General features: G+C 38.9%; 1 protein-coding gene across 2 annotated transcripts in view; it reads left to right on the top strand.

The window, feature by feature from the left end:
* dila (centrosomal protein dilatory) overlaps nt 1-19,015 on the top strand; it is a 229,124-nt gene extending 210,109 nt beyond the window's left edge. For both annotated transcript variants that reach the window (XM_083136028.1, XM_083136026.1), the window contains exons 11-15: nt 5,247-5,472; nt 9,453-9,676; nt 11,505-11,676; nt 13,778-13,995; nt 18,418-19,015. In XM_083136028.1, the coding sequence (XP_082992154.1) occupies nt 5,247-5,472; nt 9,453-9,676; nt 11,505-11,676; nt 13,778-13,995; nt 18,418-18,550 (973 nt within the window). In that variant the 3' untranslated portion in view covers nt 18,551-19,015. The remainder of the gene's footprint in view (nt 1-5,246; nt 5,473-9,452; nt 9,677-11,504; nt 11,677-13,777; nt 13,996-18,417) is intronic.
* The last annotated feature ends 1,713 nt before the right edge of the window (nt 19,016-20,728 follow it).

The raw sequence follows: 20,728 nt of genomic DNA, 5'->3' as shown, positions 1-20,728 counted from the left end.
GTGCACGGACTCCTTTCCTTTGGCATCTAAAAAAAAGCAAAGAGTTCTGAATACCTTCTTCAAAACTAACAAAAGCCGCATAAGTAAAAGAAAAGTGACCCCCTTCCTTCTCCTACAACAGCTCATTATCCGCCACTGGTGTGCATGGTAATGCGATAATTGCAGAATTCAGGTCCCTCTTTCTTGTTTGAATGCAGGTGTCTGGATAGGAAATATTGCCCGTATTATTGTCTGTTGCATGGTAAAAGGTAATTCAAGGATCATTTTTTTTTTCACACTGCTGATAAAAGTTCGTCTTCGACAACTGCAAAATGCCAATGATTTCCCTTCTGCCACCTGCTGCTCTAACTTCCAGCCCGCCTCATTGTGTTTACGCTACTCCTGAAACCTACAATAAATTGTTGATTAATCTGAAAATACACAAGTTTCGTAAAGCTTGTTTTTAGATAATTTTATGCTGATGAGCTAAGTGGGACTAAATGTACAGTTTAAAGTGGGATCCAAACCAGAGTGATTATCGAGTGCAGCACTGTTTAATGTGTCCTAGGATACACGTGCAAACAGATCGCAAGTTGTGTGTTTACTTTTTCAGAGTGGATTACAATGCAAGTTGAGGAAGAGTTTGAACTGATCCCTGCAAAAAGGGGGGCGAATATGAAGTTAACTGAAGCAAAGAATACGTGATTTTTTTTACGATGTGTTTTAGACAGCCGAACCAGAACGAAATTTACAGCCCAGATTTTTTTGTTTTGTTTTGTTTTGTGCTAGGGAAAGGTTGTGTTCTCTCCCAAGAGAATCTTCTCTTACCAGTTAATCCTGTAATGGACAATGTTCTAGTGAACACACACAAAATCCAATATTCATTCTGTCCGATTATCTCCCGTCTCTTGCTTGCGCCTGTGTGACTACTGTCAAGATTCTTCCGAGTTTCACTTCTTGCAATAAACAAGATTGTTTTCCTTTCCGTAGGTCTCCGTGCAAACAGGTTTCTTATGAACTAAAATTGTAAGAATTTCGTGGAAGAGCAACGACTTTGCACAATTAAAAGAAAATACCATTTTTTAAAAGACTTTTTGCCACAACATTCATCCCATGCATAACCGGTTGTATAACTAGGCAGGATAAATGGTGTCAACCATCTCCTTGGAATCTTTGTGTCCGCGTTAAGCTCAGTGTTCTCATTTTGTATAACTTTTTTACACTTTCTTTAAAACGTACAATATTATTATATAGTACATATAAAGCTTATTTTCTGAGCTACCACCAAGTATAAAACATCCTTTGTGGGGGTAATTTGAACTCTACTTTATTTACCTGAAAACAGGCGCCATCTTGAAAAGTTTGGATAACTTGAAGTCGTTTAATACGAAGTTGACATTTTTTGGTCCCTTGAACTTCGTATTAACAAGGTTTTCCTGTATTTATCTACGTTTACACACGATCACCTTCAAAATAGTCACCTTGTACAGCAATACAGTGCTCCCAACGTTTCTGCCACTGCTGGAATGCATCCTGGAAGTCTTCTTTTCGAAGCGTGTCAAGCATCTTCTGCGATTCGTGCTGGATCTCCGCCTTTGAGCTGGACCTTCAGCTTCGGGAAGATGGCGAAGTCCGCAGGAGCCAAATCTGGCAAGTAGGGTGGGTGCAGAAGTGCAATTATCTTGTTTCTGGTGAGAAACTCACATGTGAGGAGAGCACGGTGACAGGGTGTATTGTCGTCGTCGATCAGCCAGTTTTTCGCGTGCCACAGATCAGGTCACTTTTGCCGACTGTCCTCCCTCAGACGCCTTAAAACCTGGCACTAGAACTCGCTATTGACGGTCTGGCCCCTGGGGATCAATTTGTGATGCACAATGCCGCGAATGTTGAAAAAGACGATGAGCATGCACTTGGTCGAGCTGCGGACCTACCTCACCTTTTTTGGTCGTGTAGATGATGGGCTCTTCCGCTGTGAAGACTGTTGCTTTGTCTCAGGGTCATACCCGTACACCCAAGTTTCGTCACCAGTAATGATCCTCGACATGAAGGATGGGTCATCCACGGCACGCTGACGGAGTTCTTGGCAGACTTGGACGCGGTGCTCCTTCTGCTCCTGGGTCTGCAGCCTGGGGATGAACTTGGCAGCAACACGGCGCATGTTCAAATCACACGTGAGGATTGCCTGCACTGTTCCGTATGACACACCGACAATGGCAGCAATGTTGTGGAATCGTTCTCCGATGATCCTCATGCACAAGTTGCCGAATGGTTTCGACATTTTCGGGTGTTGTGCTCGTTGAAGGTCGTCCTGATCGTTCGTTGTCTTCCAGTGATGTTCTTCCACTCTTGAAGCACGTGTGCCACTCAAAACACCTCGCACGACTCATTGTAACATCGCCATACACTTGCCGAATCATGTCAATCGTCTCTGTGGCAGATTTGCCCAGTTTCACTCGTTGTTCTAACTTGCTGTCCATGATGAAATGGCAGACGTGGTAACGCACGTGGTCAGAAGAGCACCAGCTGCACAGCTCACGATGTACACAGGATGATGTCTCTTGGCACACTGACTTATGAAGGTTGGTGCTCCCTGTGCCTGTGCATGCAGCCTTGCGCTGCCATCTGTTGGCGTGTTACAGAACTAGTCTCGAAACTTTTTGATACCACCTCGTATTGCATGTTGGAGTTAGCAAAGACTGATATTATCTATCACAATGGTTCAAAGACATTTCCTCGCATGTTTTGGTAGTAATTCACCATCTCTGAAGAACATCTACTGTGCGTAAAAGGAAGAGTGATGGGTGGCTGCATGTACCCAATGAGTCTGTGAACAGAATTAGGGAAGTGTTCGCAATTAGCCCACAACACACAGACCCAGTCTCTTCGAATTGTTTGTATCAAAAGTAATCCACCATCTCTTCTGAATTACTACCCAAATATGCGGGAAATGTCTTTGCATCTTTGCTTCCAATCAGTCTTAGCTAACTCCAACACACAATATGCCTTCTGCTGGTCGCTCGCCATTTTGCTACAGTAGTGATTCTGCGGCAGCGGCAAAGCAGCATAAGCCTGCCAAGTGGGAATAAAACTTCAGAGTTTTTCTTGGTTTTGTTTGGTTTTTTATTATAAATAGTTACATCATGACAACTGTGTAAAGTTGTTGCATTCTTTTTTAATTTACCCTGTATAAATGGGGAAGCCTATAGCTCTCATATTGCTGCAGTTATCACTGATAGTTTCAAATATCTTTGAAATGTTATACAACTAAGGTGACTTTTTCTTTCCATCTTCTTTTTTTTTTCAAGTAGATGATTCAGAGAAAATGTTGCCTTAACTGTTGACTAGGGATGTGCCGAAGCTGATTACAGATGTATGAAAATCGGCCGAAACTGACATATCGGCATCGGTATCGGAATCAGCAAAAATCCGATATTTAAACCGGTACAGATTATACTAGAGTTTCACCTTCTAATAAGTTTTATATTCTAGTTTTGTAAGATTTATTGAAAATTTGGTTATGATTTATGATTTGTCATTATTGTAGAGTTTTTGTAATAAAATTATTGCAAACTCATTCAGAGGATCAACCTAACTATAAATCGGAAATAAAACAGTACATTGCTGAACCAGGATCTGCTGTTGTATTGGAAATTCAAAAATGAATATTCAAACCTGAAGCAAGTCCTGAGAAAATACTTGGGCATACCTGCTGCATCAGTATTCAGTGATTGAGTTTTCAGTGTTGCTGAACAGATTTGAGATAAGAGAAGAAGTAGGTTACTTCCTGAAGTGCTTCCAAATCTCGTGTTTCTGAAGTTGAATCTGGCAGAACAGGAATTAATTTTGCATTTCAAAGAACTGCTTGTGTACTAATGTTTAATCTCTTGAGAATCCATGTTCTTCTTAAAGGTTCACATAACATTTTGTAGATGCAAATGTACATTCGCATCTCTTGAGAATATATATGTATATACATATGATATGCAATAGAAATGTACATAGCAAATTTATTTTTGTCATGCTGAAAATAACATCCCATTTCTGTTTAATAATATTATGTATTGGAATCTGTTAAATATCGGCATCGGTATCAGTTCCAAAAATTATCGGTGAGTACATCGGCATCGGTAAATTTTCAGCTTCGTCACATCCCTACTGTTGACCATAAATTTTTATTATTATTATTATTAAATAATAATGGGCAACCTGCGATATTTGTGAAACAGTGCTCTCGTATTCATCTGTGGACTTCACAGTGCTGTATTATTGTAACAGGGGTGGAATGTAGGGTGTGAGCAAGGTAGGAGGCTTTGTCAATCACGTTTCTGCAGTGAGATATCATTCCCCATCCGATTTCTGAGTAACAGTGCAGTGTGGCATTGTAATCATGGTAGAACAGGAGGTGGTTATGTTACAAAGAGTGCCTTCCCTCACAGTATTTTTTACTTCTCAATGCAAGTAACTCGGGCTGGTTTTGTGTGTATAAATTAATGTAGTGTATTGAGTATTTAAGGAAATAAAGTAAAATGTGTTTTGTTGAGTGTTCTTTTCTAGTCTTATTGAGAATTTGTTCAAAATTTTGTAACTTTTTGAATAGAAATGTGATCTGAATTACAGCCACTTATTTATGGTGAATAAAAGATCAAGATTTCGATATGAAAAATAGACATATTTTGGGATCAAAAGTGGTATATAAAATGGCATTTCAGGGTTAAAATGCTGAATAAAAACCTAAAATTGATTTAAAAACTATACTTGTTACACGAAATTAACATTTCACTTCTAATAGCACATTTATGTAGTTATCAGAATATTAACTTTATTCCTGTGTAAAGGAGTACATTTTTGCTTAAATATTTACAGCAGGATTAATCAATTTTCCATGACTTGCTAACTTACAGGATAATTCATGCCTCTGATGGTGTCGCGACAGTAAATAAACTCTAAATTTCATGTTTGAGTATACTTCACATTTTGCAGTTCGTTTCGCATTATTTCATGACAAAACATGGTAGCATAATGCACCTTTCAAAAACATTAAAACATAATATTACAATGTGTTGTTTCACATTTTGTGTTTTCATCAAAAACAAAATATGCATGAACCTACTGATAATCTGTTCTACACTTTCAAAACTGCCCCTCTTCTTTACTTACAATCACCTGATCTGTAATCCCTATTGATAAAGAAGTACATCAAGTATTGAATCTCTGGTGGTTTCTTAAACATATCATTCATACAATCATATCTTGTCTTTCTTTTCAAGGCTGGAGAAACAAACAGAGGAGGAGGAAAGAGCATATCAAGAACAGAGAAGACGTCTTCTGAGCGACATAAGAAAGGAAAGGGATAAGCTAGCTGAAGAAGAGAGAAGAATGAAAGAGGAGCTGGAGGAACTGAAGAAGTCCATGGCCAAAGAGTATGAGAAGGAAGTGGAAAGGGTGAAAATGGACTTCCAGGAGAATCTAGAAGCTGCTGTACGAAAGAATAAGGTTTGTTCAGAAAATCTTGGCTTGTCACGCTCTTTTACATTCATCAAGTCTTAGGTAGTGTGATACTACGTAGTTAATATGAAGCAGGCCTATGTAACAGACCAATACCACAAATAGTGTATTTTTAATGCATGAGATTTTTTTTTTGTGTACATTTTGACACATTTCTTTGTTAGGGTGCAAATATCCATTGAAATACGGAGAAACTAGTACTCACTTTATCCGCGAAACTGTTTTTGCTTCTTCGTTCTGTTAGTTTCAGTGGCCACTGCCACCATCCTCACTGGAACTTGCTGTACTGTTGCTTGGCATGCGTCTTTTGTTTGTACTTCTTCCGGATGCCACTAGGTGCGCTGTTGTTAACTGTACGTCTGCATCCGTGTCGCCTGCTATTTCCTGGTGTTAACTGTTGTAGTAGGGGAATCCAAGTGTGGTGTGCCTGTCCGCTATCGATGTTTAGCTTGTGCGGGAAGTGCATTATGGCAGGTGTTTCCTTGATTTTGGTGTCTACGAGTGTGTGGGCAGTGTGTTTCTCCGTATTTGAATACTACTGCAATTTTCTCTTCCCAATTATGAATATCCATTTATTTGGGAAATAGGAGAGTCATATGTGATGTATTCATGGTGGATTTATACTTTATTTCATATATGAATTGTTAAGGGTTCATAGTGATCAACAACTGATAATGCCATAATTTTTATCTGTAAATTTACAGCTAATTTTACTGAACCAGTATATACAGTAAGCAATCCTATAGTGCTACAGCCCAATATTGGGCCCTGGCTTACCTACCGACTGCTAGCCTCCCTCCCACATGGGCAACCAGGGAGGTGTGGAGATCTGCAGCCAAATTAAGGGACAGGTGGTCGGCCCAACCAATCCCCAGCCGTTGTAGGACGTCGCGATCGGATTATGCTCACACTCGGAGCTCCCCAATTTCCTCACGATGGTGGGTTGCCAGCGGCTCTATACACAGGCTGAAAATTTCTGGAGACTGAACCCGGGATCGAACCTATGCCGTCCCGCAGCCGCCATCCAAAGCAAGGTGCCTTAGACTGCACGGCCACGGAGGAGGACAGTATATACAGTGCAATCTCGATTTTATGCTTTTCAGGACACCAAGTATTCGCATTTGTACTAGTGAATCAAATAGTAAAGGCAATTTTTTAAAAAATATTTTTAATACAAGTAACTACGAGCAAATAAACATATCACTATTCTGGTCCCCATTCAAGACAATGCACTTATATCCATCCTCCAGCTTCAGCATTTCTTTAGACAAGAAGTTTTTCATCTGCTCCTGAAACCAGGACTACAGTTCTTCATGTATTCATTTTTCCACTCCATGATTTGTATTGTGCTCCCAAGTTCGTAGTGATGGACCCATGTCTCATGTCTCAGTGGCAATTCTCGTGAAGACACTATGATTCTCTTCATAATGTCTCAGGAACTGAATGAATGAATGAATTCAAATTTTTTGGTACATTGACACATATGGCCCATTTGGCATTCTTCAGTGTATGTGGAGAAATATCCCCTTATCTAAAATCCTTACCTAGGAATTAAAAAATGGGTGTAAAAAGTTCTTGAGGATGGGTAAAATGGTAAGGTTCTAAAGTGACCTGCACAGAACAAGCACAACACATTAAAAAGGTAAGGATACACTGAAAACGTCTTCAGAAACTTTGGAACCGACCTTCTCTTCTCAAAATACTAAAAACATTAGTTAAACCACTGTCGTCATCTCCCAAGGATGACGAACAGTTGGGAACATTAAAAGTCTGTCCGAGGAAAGTAAAATGAACACATTCAATAAGAATATGCTGAACACTTAAAATAACACTACAGAGGCAGTACATTGGAGTGTCCATCCAGCCCTGGCAGCAAGTGACCATGGGTGAGATGGCTGTGTCTAATCCGCAGCCGAGTTACAATGACGTCTTCTTAACAGGAGGTACAGTATGAGGAAACACGAGTCGCAACCTCTACATGCTGTTGCTTGTGCAGCTGTGGAACCCACTGTGTGCAAACATTACAGTGCCTACAGTCAGCACTGTGAAAAATACGGATCCATACATGATATTCACTTGTGCAACCATTTTGGACACTGTTGTCTGTCAATTTTTTCATCCACCCTGGTTGTTCTGGGCTTGTGTGCATGATGGTCATGGGCTACCAGATGGACCTTGGTTCTGAACTGATGTGATGTGATGGTGAATTTCCACAGGTTTCTCTTTGCACAAAGAACGTGCATTACGGTACATGGTTTTTCAATGGTGGAGTCCTGCAATGGGGCATCCATGTTTCTGTCCTCATGACTGCCACATTGCCAACTGCTGGCTCTACGTGGTGCACAGTCAAACTACTTCAGAGCCATTTATAAACATGTAGCATTGTACAACCTTTGATCAAGAAATACGGTGAATGAATTGCTGGCATGCGGTGTACTTGGTACTACTGATTGACGGTCAGTTCAGTGAACCCTTAGGTCTGTCAGTCATCGTGTGGTTGTCCAGACGTGCAGTTTGTGTGTACGCATTGTGGAAGTAAGGTGGAGTGCAGCGACGCTGTTATGGGTGAAATGGAGCAACGTAGGAACGTGAAATTCTGCTTCAAACGCAAATGATCCTGGTATCTGCTGCACGATAATGCATGTCCCCATGCCACCATAACCGTGCAGCAGTTCCTGGCACGTAAGGGGGTTGTTGTACTCAATCACCCCCTTAATCACCAGATCTGGCCCCTGCCTATTATTTCCTTTTCCCTCGCTTGAAGAAACACTTAAAACAACAACGGTTTTCGGACATTGCTGACATCCAACATGTGAACACAACTCAACCGCATCCCACAGGCTGCCTTCACCCAAAGTATGCGAGACCTCTACACACATTCTCAGAAGTTGGAGGCGATTATTTTAAAGACAATAAGCTGTATTCCTGCACACATGTACCGCCTTTCTTGCAAATAAATCATGAAATCAATCATTCAATCTTTCACCGTATTTATTGATCAAAGGTTTTATCATCTTCCCTACATTTAGGTTACTTGTAATTTCAAAATTGACTTTCCTTTGTGATTTACTCTTGCATTTCTAATTTTATTTATTTGTATTTGTTATTTATTTACATTGCTTTTCTGCCACTTTTGGCTAATCATGATGATAAGATTGAGTGATAGATGAAATTGATAAAAGTGCACCCACAAAGTACATTCGTGCCCAGACCAGGACTTGAATGTGGGAATATCAGAAGTGAGCTCGAAATTTGGAATTGAACGTACTTGCCCACTGATCCAACTTCAGGGCACCAAGGTGTAAAAACTGAAAACATGGCAAAACTGTAAATCCAGAAAAATTTATAACATGACCATAAAGCATCATATAGGAATGGGTACTCTCTTAGGAAGCTTTCAGACCGAAGCATCATGTGACAAGTGGCACATGCCACTTCGAAGCGAACTGTCAGTAATCAATGCAACATTTCAAACCAAATCAACACAACAAGCTGCATGTGTCGCTTGCATGATGCCATATTCTCAACAGAATGTATCACGTTGCCTCAGTCTGTTGTTTGTACATGTTCAGTGAATGTTTTGTTTTAGACTGAAGGGGCCCATGTTGCTTGTGCCTTCTGTGTAAAACCTCATGTTGCTTGTCACATGTCCTTTGTTGACTGTCGCTTGTTGCTTCAGTCTGAAAGATCCCTGAGGGCTTGTATAAAAAGATGCCGTTATTTCTCCTACTTGTTGTCTCGCACAACACAACAAGAATGTGTACAGTAAACAAAATAATCTGTAATCCTGTGGTGTAAGTGGTACTAGTTATTCGGAATGAACATCCAGGACTGGTTTTAATTCTTGGAGAAGCATTTACGCAGTTTTGCTCATTTGCTGTGCCAAGCTGAGCCATATTAAATACTGGGTTTCCTGCCTTAGGTGGGCTTTTCTCCAGATGAGAGTTTGAGTGCACCTTTCATTTCAGAATGAAACGAAGGAGCTGACAGAGAGACTGGAAGCAGAGAAAGAAGCGTGGATGAACGGCTGCAGGAAGAAGCTGCGGCAGGAGCTGCAGGAGAAGGAGCAGGATCTGCGGGAGCAGCAAAAGAGAGAGAGGGACAGGGAGATAGAAATGGTGATTGACCGGTTGGAGGCTGAAGCGACACAGGCCAGGCAGGAGCATGAGAAAGCCTCGGAGAACAGACTTCGGTAAATAATTGCTATGTTATGTTAAGCATAAGTGTGTCAAGGTTTTATTAGAGTAAATGGAAATTTTCTAACCAGCGTGAAGAATGGCTTAAACCAGGGATGCCAAACATTTTTTCAGTAGAATCTGGAATTACTTGAGTAATTGGTCGCAAGTCATTATGTTAAAGAATGTACCTCAATATAAAACTAATTATAAATCGCAGTGTTAATAAATAAACAGAGAAAAAATGTATTGCCAGTGCATTTAACATCATATACGAGGGCCATTTTTCTTGTAGTGGCAACTTGTATGAGAAAGACATGAAAGAAGATCATTTACAATCCTGCAAGGTAATGTCCTGCTTCTGCGTGAACACGTTGCCAAACATCTAGCAGTCTTTGGATGCCATTGATAGCTCCCGTTTGTGCCAGTGTGCGCAGAGACCGTCCTGTGGCCAAAATGATGCTCGGGATGTCTGGAAAGGATTTCCCCCTCGGCAGTTCCTTCATCTTAGGAAACAAATCAAACTTGCAGGGACTCATGTCAGGAGAATAAGGTGGGTGCTCCAACACCTCCCAAACCCATTGTTGGAGTACGTTCTGCACCACTTGTGCTGTATGACATCTGTGTATGGATCTGTTGCCGTGTGAGGATGCCTGCCACCATCATGGCTGATTCACGACCACTTTCAATTGCCTTGGCTCATGTGGCAACGGTACGGTACGGTAAAGTGTGGTCCCCACATGCCTCGTGTAAGCCCTTGTGAATTTGCCGTGCGTTTCTTCCATGTGCAACCTGAAATTTGATGAAAATTCGCTGTTCTTCACGTGTGAACATTGTTCAGGGCGGTATTATACCCACACTTCACTTTAACATCGTCTAACTACCACACAACAGTACTATTCAGCACCAAACACCTACACATGATCCATAGAACAAGACTAAACAAGACCCGGTCGTCTTTCGTCCGAGTGACAACTGACAAGCGTATACCAACAGTGTTGCCACTACAAGAAAAATGGCGCTCGTACAAGTCAAATTTGTGAGATGTGGTAGAAAAGTAGAGGCTTGCATATTTCGTTTTTGACAAAAACACATCAAATATGTAAAATTTTTCATGTTTCTGAAAGGTGTTTTGTCAGAAGATGATGTGAAATGAACTGCAAAATGCGAAATAAACTAAATTTGGAGTTTATTTACCGATGCAACACTTTCTGAAGTCTGAATTATCCTGCGAGGTATGCACATTTTGGAAAATTTATTAATTCTGCTGTAAATATTTGAGAAACAAAAAGTGGACTCCTTTACACAGGAATAAATTTAAATACTCTGATAACTATATAAATATGGTATTAGAAAGAAAATGTTTATTTTGTGTAATAAGTGTTTTTAAATCAAATTTAGGGTTTTAGGGCCTGCCTGATTGCATAGTGGTAACATTGTAACCTTGTTATCAAGGGGTCCCAGGTTCAACACCAGGTGGAGACACACAGTGGTTTGGATCCCACTTTAAACTGTAGATCCAGTCCTGATTAGCCTATCTGTACATAAAAAGGACTTAAAACAACAGCTCGACTTTAGGGTTTTATTCTTCATTTTAACACCAAAATGCCATTTTATGTACTGCTTTTGATTCCAAAATGTGCCCAGTTTTTGTACCGAAATATTGATATTTTATTCACCAAAAATATGTGGCCGTACTGATTGATGAATAGGTTTTGTCACTTTTCAGTATTGCTTAAGTCATCTCTGTCAATAAGGTAATGTGTTAGTTGTTTCAATTTAAATTCCTGTTACATCAATTTTGCTGTAAATTTGCCTACGAGATTATATTGTTTGTACTTCCAGGAGACTGAAGGAGAAGTATGAGTCAGAGCTGAAGGACGTGGAGGCATCGGAGGAAGCAGTGAAGGCAAAGTACAATGAAGTGAAGAGGAAGCTTCTGGAAAAAGAAGATGAAGTGATCAACTTGAAAGCAACAGTCAGGCAACTTGAAAAGGAGTTGCAAGAAGTGAGAAAGGTAATATACATGATCAGAGAAATAACCATTGTCATTTTGAACTTCATTCAGGTTGTGTACGTAAAATTTCGTGTTTCTGCATTGCAAATTGGATAGTTTTTCCCCGATTAATTTTGAACGCTCACTGCATTCACGTACACAATATTAAAACCATGTTTACTGCATCATTAATTCAGGTTGTTTGCTAATCAGAAAATCATCGCTTTCTGGAATTACTGATGCACAGAATTTTACTCAGGATTGTTAAAAATTATCTACACTAAGATTACGCATAAACAAGTGCATGTATGTGATGTATACATTTTGGCGAAAAATGCAGGCTCAATCTGGGTGACTGCATACTATGCCTTTGCTCTACCAATTGAGCTACCAAGACAGGCCTGACTTTGCCTGATTTTTTGCTTTTTCTGTTTAATCTGTCAGTTGGTAGAGCAATGGCATGGTATGCCCGGGACCCATGTTTGAGTCCTGGTTGAGCCTGCATTTTTCGCTGAAATTTCCACATAGTAAATCTCCTGTGTGCGCCAAATCTTATTGTTGCTCATATCGTTTCACTGCTTCCTACCGTCTTAAGGGTTCTGCGTTTGAATCCCAACCTGGGCATCGGCATTCTTTGTGACTGCCTGCTTATTCATCAATTTAATCATATCATCACTCATCCTCATCTTCGTGAATAACCAAAAGTGGCAGAAAAGCGAAGTAAAATAAACCAAATACATTAATCAATCAAGAATTGCTTTTGTGCCACTTTTTGCTAACTGAAACAATGAGAACGATTGATGATTGGATGAAACTGATGAAGGAGCAGTCACAAAGAATACCCATGAACAGGCCGGAACTCGGAACTTCAGTGAGAAGATCGAAATATGACCACCCAATGCACCTGGGCTTGTTTCATATTTATCCACAGAATCAGTACGTAATGGTGTACACAAGGGTATACTTACGTTTGAACACTTCCACCCTCGCAAGCAGAACTAATCTCTCCACCTCATAGCATTGGATTGTTTTCTGTTATTGTCGAGGATATCAGAACTACAGCAAACAGAATTGAACTTTCTTGGGTCAACAAGCAATGCTAATCAGTGGATCTCATTCTTAAGTGAATTGAAAAATGTGCGATAAGCGGAATGTGACTGATCAAACTTTAAAATATTTTTGCAAGATATATTTCGAAAGGTAAAGAGAAGGAATTCATTGGGCAGAATAAACATAAACAACTAAACAATTTTCTAAGCAAGTTATTTTCAATCATTAAATTTTTGTATAAATAACCAGATTTTATAACCATTAAAGATGTCTAATCTCATATAGTTCTCCTATTATTATTTATTTATTTATAGAAGATAATTCTAATGTTAATTATGTACAGTGAAAGCTTGTTTTGATAATTTTTACAGGATCAAAGTGAGAAACTTAAATATGGGAAAATTGTAATTTCACCCTAAATATTGTAATTACATTCACATTATTATATTAGTCATTCCAGCCTTTTCCTTTCTAAGTATGCATACATTTTGTGTGAGTGGTGTTGACATTTATTCACGAATCCCACTACGCCATCGTGGAGACCCTGCTGTACAATGCTTTAGTGGAGTCAAAATATCCTGGAAATTATGGAACAAGCATACTTTTCATTATTTGGCAGCAGCACTGTGGGGAGAAATGGATTTTGTGATAAAGTAATTATCTTACATGAAATTGTGAATATTTTAAAGCAAGCATTAATATCGGGAACTGGTCAAACCCTAAAAGTTTAAGTTATGGATTGTCATCATCATATCTATATTTTTAAAAAAAGGGGTAAAGTACTTCCCTGTGCTTAGCACCACACCATGAAGGCATATAGGGGGCATGGGGGTAAAGCCCCAACTTTCTTGATCTGGTCGTGACTGCCTTTACCCCCCAGGTACCCATGTCATTCGACACTGGGTGGATTGTCATCATTTAAAAATATTTGGAAACATTTTAAATAGAAAGAAAAAGCTTGTTATATAATGAGATTAATAATTTGTAGTACACTAATTGTTATTTGATAAGTTTGGATGTACAAACGTGTGTGTATATTGTAAGAAAAACATTTTTTTTTTTAAATATTCAGATTTCAGACCGATTATCAGAAGAGCGTGCAAATGTAAAAAATGTGGTGCGGAATGAGTTTGTTGGGCAAATATCCAAGTTAGAAGATGAGAGTCAGAAATCAAGGCAAGAAATGTGTGAACTGAAGGCAAGGCACAAAGTGGAATTACAGCAAAAGGAAGAAGAAATAACCAACATAAGGAAGGAGAAGGACAAAGAACTGGATGAGGTTCACAGAAGGTAATTATTTATAGTAATTCAGATAAGTGGACCTTTATAAGATTTTACTCTTTCAAAAATGTTTCGGTGAATCATGGCAATATTCTGAAATTGAAATAATAGATCTGCTCACAATTCCTTGTAAGGAGTCTTAGCAGAATGTGAACTACATTTCCTAATGGTAAAAAAAAGCATCGTACCATGCCATGAACATAGTGAAAGATAGTTTAGTATAAGGAACATTTCTGCATCATATTTGCCGTAGTTTCCAATTGAGGGGGAAATAATTTTGGCAACGTAAAGTGTACAGTATATGGAGAAAAAGGTAGATGCGACCGGTGACAAATAGATTGTTGTATATTGTCCAAAGTTATCATAAAATACATTATTTGTAAAGGTCAGCATTACCATTGTATCTTATACAGTATGTTGTAAAAATCAGAGTACTTGTTCTGTTTTTCAATTAACATTTTGGTTGTTCATGCACTGTCCTGTTTCATGAACTTCCCAAGCACAGTCTTAAAACAGTTTTAAGTACGAGGGTGGTTTGAAAAGTTCTCGGAATGGAGTAGAAAGAAACGACTTACAACAGTGATTTTTTTTTATTTTTCAATGTAGTCTCCCTGTACACTAATGCACTTGGTCCAGCGATGTTCCAATGCCTTGATCCCATCTCGAAAATTAGATTCCTCCAGGCCTGTGAAATACATGTCAACTTCGGCTATTAGTGCTTCCTTTGAAGAGAATCTCCGTCCACCGAGGAAACTTTTGAGTTTGGGGAAAAGATGGAACTCTGAGGGAGCCGAATCAGGCGAATAAGGTGGATGTGGCAACAATTCGTAACCAAGTTCATGAATTTTTGCCATGGCAACGACACTTGTGTGAGGGCGCGCATTGTCCTGATGCAAGATGATTTTCTTTCTTGCCAAACCTGGCCTCTTTTCCCGTATCTTATGCTTTAGTTGGTCGAGGAGATTAGCGTAGTATTGTCCCGTAATTGTTTCACCAGTGGGAAGATAATCGATCAACAGAATCCCTTTCGCATCCCAAAACACTGATGCCATTACCTTTCCGGCCGACCGTATTGCCTTTGCTTTCTTTGGTGGTGGTGAATCAACATGTTTCCACTGCTTTGACTGTTGTTTTGTCTCTGGGGTATAGTAGTGGACCCTTGTTTCATCTGTCGTCACAAAGCGGCGCAAAAAATCTGTTTGGTTTCTCTTAAAACAAGTCAAACATTGTTCGGAAATGTCCACTCTGATGCGTTTTTGGTCCTGTGTTAAAAGTCGCGGCACCCATCTTGCAGATAATTTTCTCATATCCAATTCAACTGTTAAAATGTGATACGCCCGTTCGGATGACATTCCTATAGCTTCAGCAATTTCACGCACTTTCAGTCGGCGATCCTCCATGTCCAATTTATGCACTTTTTCAATAATTTCTGGGGTAGTAGCACATTTTGGGCGACCACTACGTGGATCATCTTCTAAGCTGTCCCGACCAAATTTAAACTCGTTTGTCCACTTTGTAACAGTTGAATATGAAGGAGCAGAGTCCCCCAGTGTGTTCAGAAAATCGGCATGAATTTCCTTTGCTTTCATACCTTTCTTTACGAAGTACTTAATCACCGCTCGAATCTCGATTTTTTCCATCTTCACAAAGCACTGCACGGGAACAACTACAAAGTGACGTCCGCACCACAGATCTCTACCCAGAACACTGATGTGACACGTGTTTATTAATAAAGGATGGCCTATTACTATGCGGGAACCTCGTTGTCCTAGCACTGACATCTGGTGGTGATTCCGAGAACTTTTCAAACCACCCTCGTATTCGGCATATTCTTGAATGTGCAGATTTTGATTTCCTACACATTCCTGTTTTAATCTTCCAAACACAACAGTTTTCTATCCAAAGTTTTTAGCTTTTTGCGAAGAGCTGGTTTCTTCCACTGTCTGTGAGGACACTTTTAGAAAATTCTTATTTTTTAATATATTGTGTTTGTCTTGTGCAGGTCCCTTTACCCCCCTTGCCCTTTTAGCTTTCCCATTTTCACACCACATCTTGTTTTTTCATTTTCAGTAAGAATTTTAGGTAAGGATGTATTTCTCCATATTTTTTTATTTGGAAAATTCAGAATACAGAAAAATCCATTTTACATCAGGATATCAACCAGAAAATAAATAAACAAAATAATAAGATGGACACAAGCACATGCATATAAATATACAACAAGAATAACAACTAGGGCAAAACCAACATTATTTACTCTTCAGCTGCTTGATGCATGCTGTTCTGTAAGTCTGTTTTGATACATGGAAGCCCGGAGCATCTTTTAATGAGTTGTAAATGGTTTGTAGCCTGTAGAGAAGTGATCTTTGTACTAAAGATAGTCTTGAAGATTTAATGTAAAATAAGTTGAATTTGCGGTTTGTATGTGGGATTCTGATATTAAGAAGTGGCAAGGCTTGGCTGGTGAGAAGTTGTCCATTCATGATTCTGAAAAGAAATGTTAAATCTGAGAGTTGACGGCAAAGGGAAAGGTCATTAATTTGTAGTGGAGATAGAATTTTGTGTTTGGAAAAGTTTGCAAGGGTTGGTTGGGCATTTGTGTTTGACTGTTCTGACCAAGAAATGTATTACTTTGTTTTATTTATATTGCCTTCACATGCCATTGACCAAATACAGGAACCATATTCAGAAATAGGAACAACACACATTGTAAAGTAGGTTTTGAGGGCAGAAACGTGTGTTATGTCTGTAAATCTGTAAATTTTTAAAGTGTTTTCATCGCTTTCGAAATTATGTAGTCTATGTGGTGATTGAAAGTCGGTTTGCTATCAAAAATGACACCAAGATCCTTGTGCTGTGGTACAAATGGAATAATGTGGTTCCATAATTTGTAGGATGGCGCTGTACTATTTGATTTTAGGGTAAACCTTGCGACAACAGATTTTTCTGGATTTAATTTGCGATTCCAGTCTTGACACCCGCGTTCAATGTGTTTGAGATTGTCTTGGATATAACATGTGTCTTGAACTGAGGTAAAGTTTCTAAATAATTTGCAGTCGTCAGCATACAATAATATTGAACATTCGGAAGAAATATATTCGTGAATATCATCCATGAAGAGAGAGAAATACAGGAGCCCCAGAGAACTTCCTTGGGGCACACCGGAAGCCACAATGAAGCGCAACCAGGTATAATTACCTTTTGCTTTCTATTGTGCAAGTAAGATGAAAGTAGTTTGAGAAGAGGTCTGTGAATATTGAATCTATTTGATAATTTGTGGATGAGTTGTGTATGAGAGATAGTCAAAGGCTTTGGAAAAGCCTAAATAAACTACATCCATGTCTTGCTTGGCATATACAAGATGTATTCGTAAAGTAAGTACCGTTTGCAAATATTGCCGATGTAGTGCTGCAGTTGCGACCGTGTGAGTTCTCGCTGACGTCCTTCATCCGTTAGTAAGCCACAGGCAGTCGTGGGAGCAGGTCATGTTTTTTATTCGTAGGTTTATGAAGGTTTGAAATGTTCAAGTAAATCAATCGGCCCGCCGACTGTGAAGTCCGGTCTGTGATTCGTTTTCTCAATGCAAGAAACGTGAAACCGGTAGACAGCAACCGTCAACTGTGAGAGGTCTTTATTTTTTATGTTTAAAGAAGGTCATGAGACAGTTCACGATGAGCCAAGGAGCGGTCGGCCATCTGTTGTGACCGAGGATTTGGTGCGTGCGGTCGACGTGGAAATTTGTGAAAACAGACGCTTCACAATATCGTCGCTTTCCATGGATTTTCCACAAATTTCAAGAAAACAGTCCTCTACGAAATCGTGACAGATCGCCTGGAATCGAAAATTGAGGTCAGCGTTTCGAAGAGGAGGATGATGTCGTAGCAGGAGTGCATGGCTGGCTTTCATCACAGGCGGGAACATTCTATGACTATATGACTGGGATACAAAAACTAGTTCCAAGCTATGACAAATGCTTGAAAAATGGTTGAAACAATGTAGAAAAGTAGTTTAAGATCTGTAGAATGCAATGCAAATAAAAAAGGTACAAAACTATTTTACTTAATTTTTACACACTTTCGGTACTTACTTTCCGAATACGCCTCGTACATTGAAGGCAAAATGGCCTAATGTGCCGACCCACCCAACAAATTTAATTAATTAATTCATTCATTCTTAAAACGTAAGTGAAATTGGTGAAAAGGAAGAGCAGGTTAAAAGAATAAAAGGAAAATCCTGACTTTCATCGTTCGTTCACATGGTGCACTGACTGTTGTATAAACAAAGGTGCACCATTTAAATGAGAGAATATCCTAATTTATTTATTTGTGGTCATAGATCACAAACATTAAGAAACTGATTGTTTCGTTTCTTCAGTAAATATTTGTCAGCAGGTATTGGATCAAAAAAGCTTTCTGATTTGTATAATTTCAGGATCAAACTGACGTTGCTAAAGAAAGACGAAACAGTCAACCATCTGAAAGCTCAACATGAATCTGCTCTACAGAGGTGCTGCCATCTGGAAGCCCTTCTGGAACAGCAGCGCAGAGACTTCCTGTTAAAGTAGGTTCTCCTTTCTTCTTTCCGTATTGCACAGATCCGTCCATTATGGATTTCTTAACAGGAATTTGTACCAAAAAAATGTAGTCTTCTTATACCGTGCTCTCTATTTTGTACAGAGTTTTTTACATGTGAATTTGCATAGGTAATATATGCAAGAATTGTTTTGTATAAATATTTATACAGATATATTTTGTGTCCTTTGTAGCAAGGAAAATTGTCTTTCATTTTGTACGTTTGTAAAAAGTGTTCTAATTCTTTCATGTTATTTTTTGTAGGAGTGTGCATTTTCAGTGCATTTAATGTATAGCTTTAATACAGTGCATATCATCTTTACAAATTAATATGGAAATTGTGGATGCCATAGCCTATTTAATAGAAACAGAAACTGTTATTTTGTAACAGCATATTGGCTCAGTAAATAAATAATAAGTTTAATATTTCTATAAATTGAGTGTACAATTGTGACATTTTGTTGTGGTTTTCATGAATATGAAGACTATGTAATAAAAATCTAAATAGATAATTACTTTTTCTAATCAAAACCAATTAGAATCGTACATTAGCAAGTCATTGATTTTCTTCATGAGTAGGGTGTGGCCTCTTTTATTGCTTAGCATAGGCCTTTATGTTTTCAATTAGTTTTCAGCCTGAAAATGAATTTTTATATTGCCTATTTTTTCTTCCATTTTTTCCCCACCACTTTGGCTTTCTGTAGATTGCAGAATTCCAGCAACATGTACAGTGGTATCCATAAGTACTACCACACAAATTGTCCATCACCATGTTCGTGCACTTTATTTGACCCAATAAGAGCTTCAAGAATTAAAGGAAAACTCAAAACAAGCTGTTGACAACTTCTGCACCAGCATACGTAAAAATCCATCGCTTAAAAGCACACAGGATGTAAGAGAAAAATTAATGAAAATAGTCATGGACAATTTGCACAGTAATACTCATGGAACCCACTGTACAACATGGACGTCACCAATGTCTTGGATAGGAGCAATCCAATGCTACAGGGAGTAACGCTCTGCCATAATGAACTTACTACCTTCAAGTATCTTCCAGTGAAGTAGAAAGCCTTATATGTGGCACTAGAACAGCAATTAATTAAAATTTACAGAAATGTATAGATTTGTACCAAAAAATGGAGTCATCTCATACTGTGTTCTCTATTTTGTAAAGTTTTTTACATGTTTACATGTGAATTTGCATAGATCTGATATTATAGAGCCTCCTAATCTGTCCTCTATTCGTGAGATATTTATCCTTTTATCATCATTTTATATCTGATTAATTCTCTATTGGCAGTAATAAAAAATCTCATCCATGTTGCTAATGGAAATAGCGCATTGCTAAAATTGACTAATTTACAGATAAAAGGGTAACAATATTGTTGATGGATGATCATGCTGAGTAGATAATTTCTTCTGTCCCTCGTAAAATCCATTGGAACTTGTTCATGTAAAATTACACACACACTCCCCCGGGTGGAGGCACATAGTGGTTCGGATACCACTTGCCTGACACATTATTTTCCCAAAAATGGTCCATATTTTACATTTTTTTTTATTCTGTGTTTGTAATGTACCAATATCGGCAATTAAGGAACAGTAACGAAATTCTATTTTTGGGGTCAAATAAGGTCACAAAACTATTCAAAAATCCTCCATAATTATTAACCCGAGTTAACTCGTACATACAAGGAAAGTACTACAAATGTTTGAAAATCGCATATAAACTGTCGAAAATAAAATGTCTTCACATTTTAATGCTGTCCAAGTTTACACACTATCACACATACTGTCTCACATCAAATGTTACCCACAGTGTGATAAACCCGAAAGCATGGGCTAACACAGAGTGCAACATCGCAATGTGGGCAATAGTATCTTGACTCGCGACGAATCTTCTTTCCTCTCGCATCACTGGAAAGGCGACAACTACGCAGTGTCACAGGAATCCTGTAGATGGCAGCAGTACCTCGACAAGCTATCTACACCTTCCAACTAGTGGCCAAAATGGGAATTAACACCTATTAAAGCTAAAACGAGACTGTCCGGGTAGACAGAAAAGTGCACTGTAGTTGTACGATTTTAACGAGATAACTCTGGTAAATAATATGTAAAGCAAAAACAATTTGAGCGTTAACTCTGGTTAATCAGGCAAGTGGTTAAACTTT

This window comes from Lepisma saccharinum, chromosome 14, assembly GCF_977018435.1.
Source record: "Lepisma saccharinum chromosome 14, izLepSacc3.1, whole genome shotgun sequence".
NCBI lineage: Eukaryota > Metazoa > Arthropoda > Insecta > Zygentoma > Lepismatidae > Lepisma > Lepisma saccharinum.
This window is presented reverse-complemented; position numbering and strand designations above follow the sequence as displayed.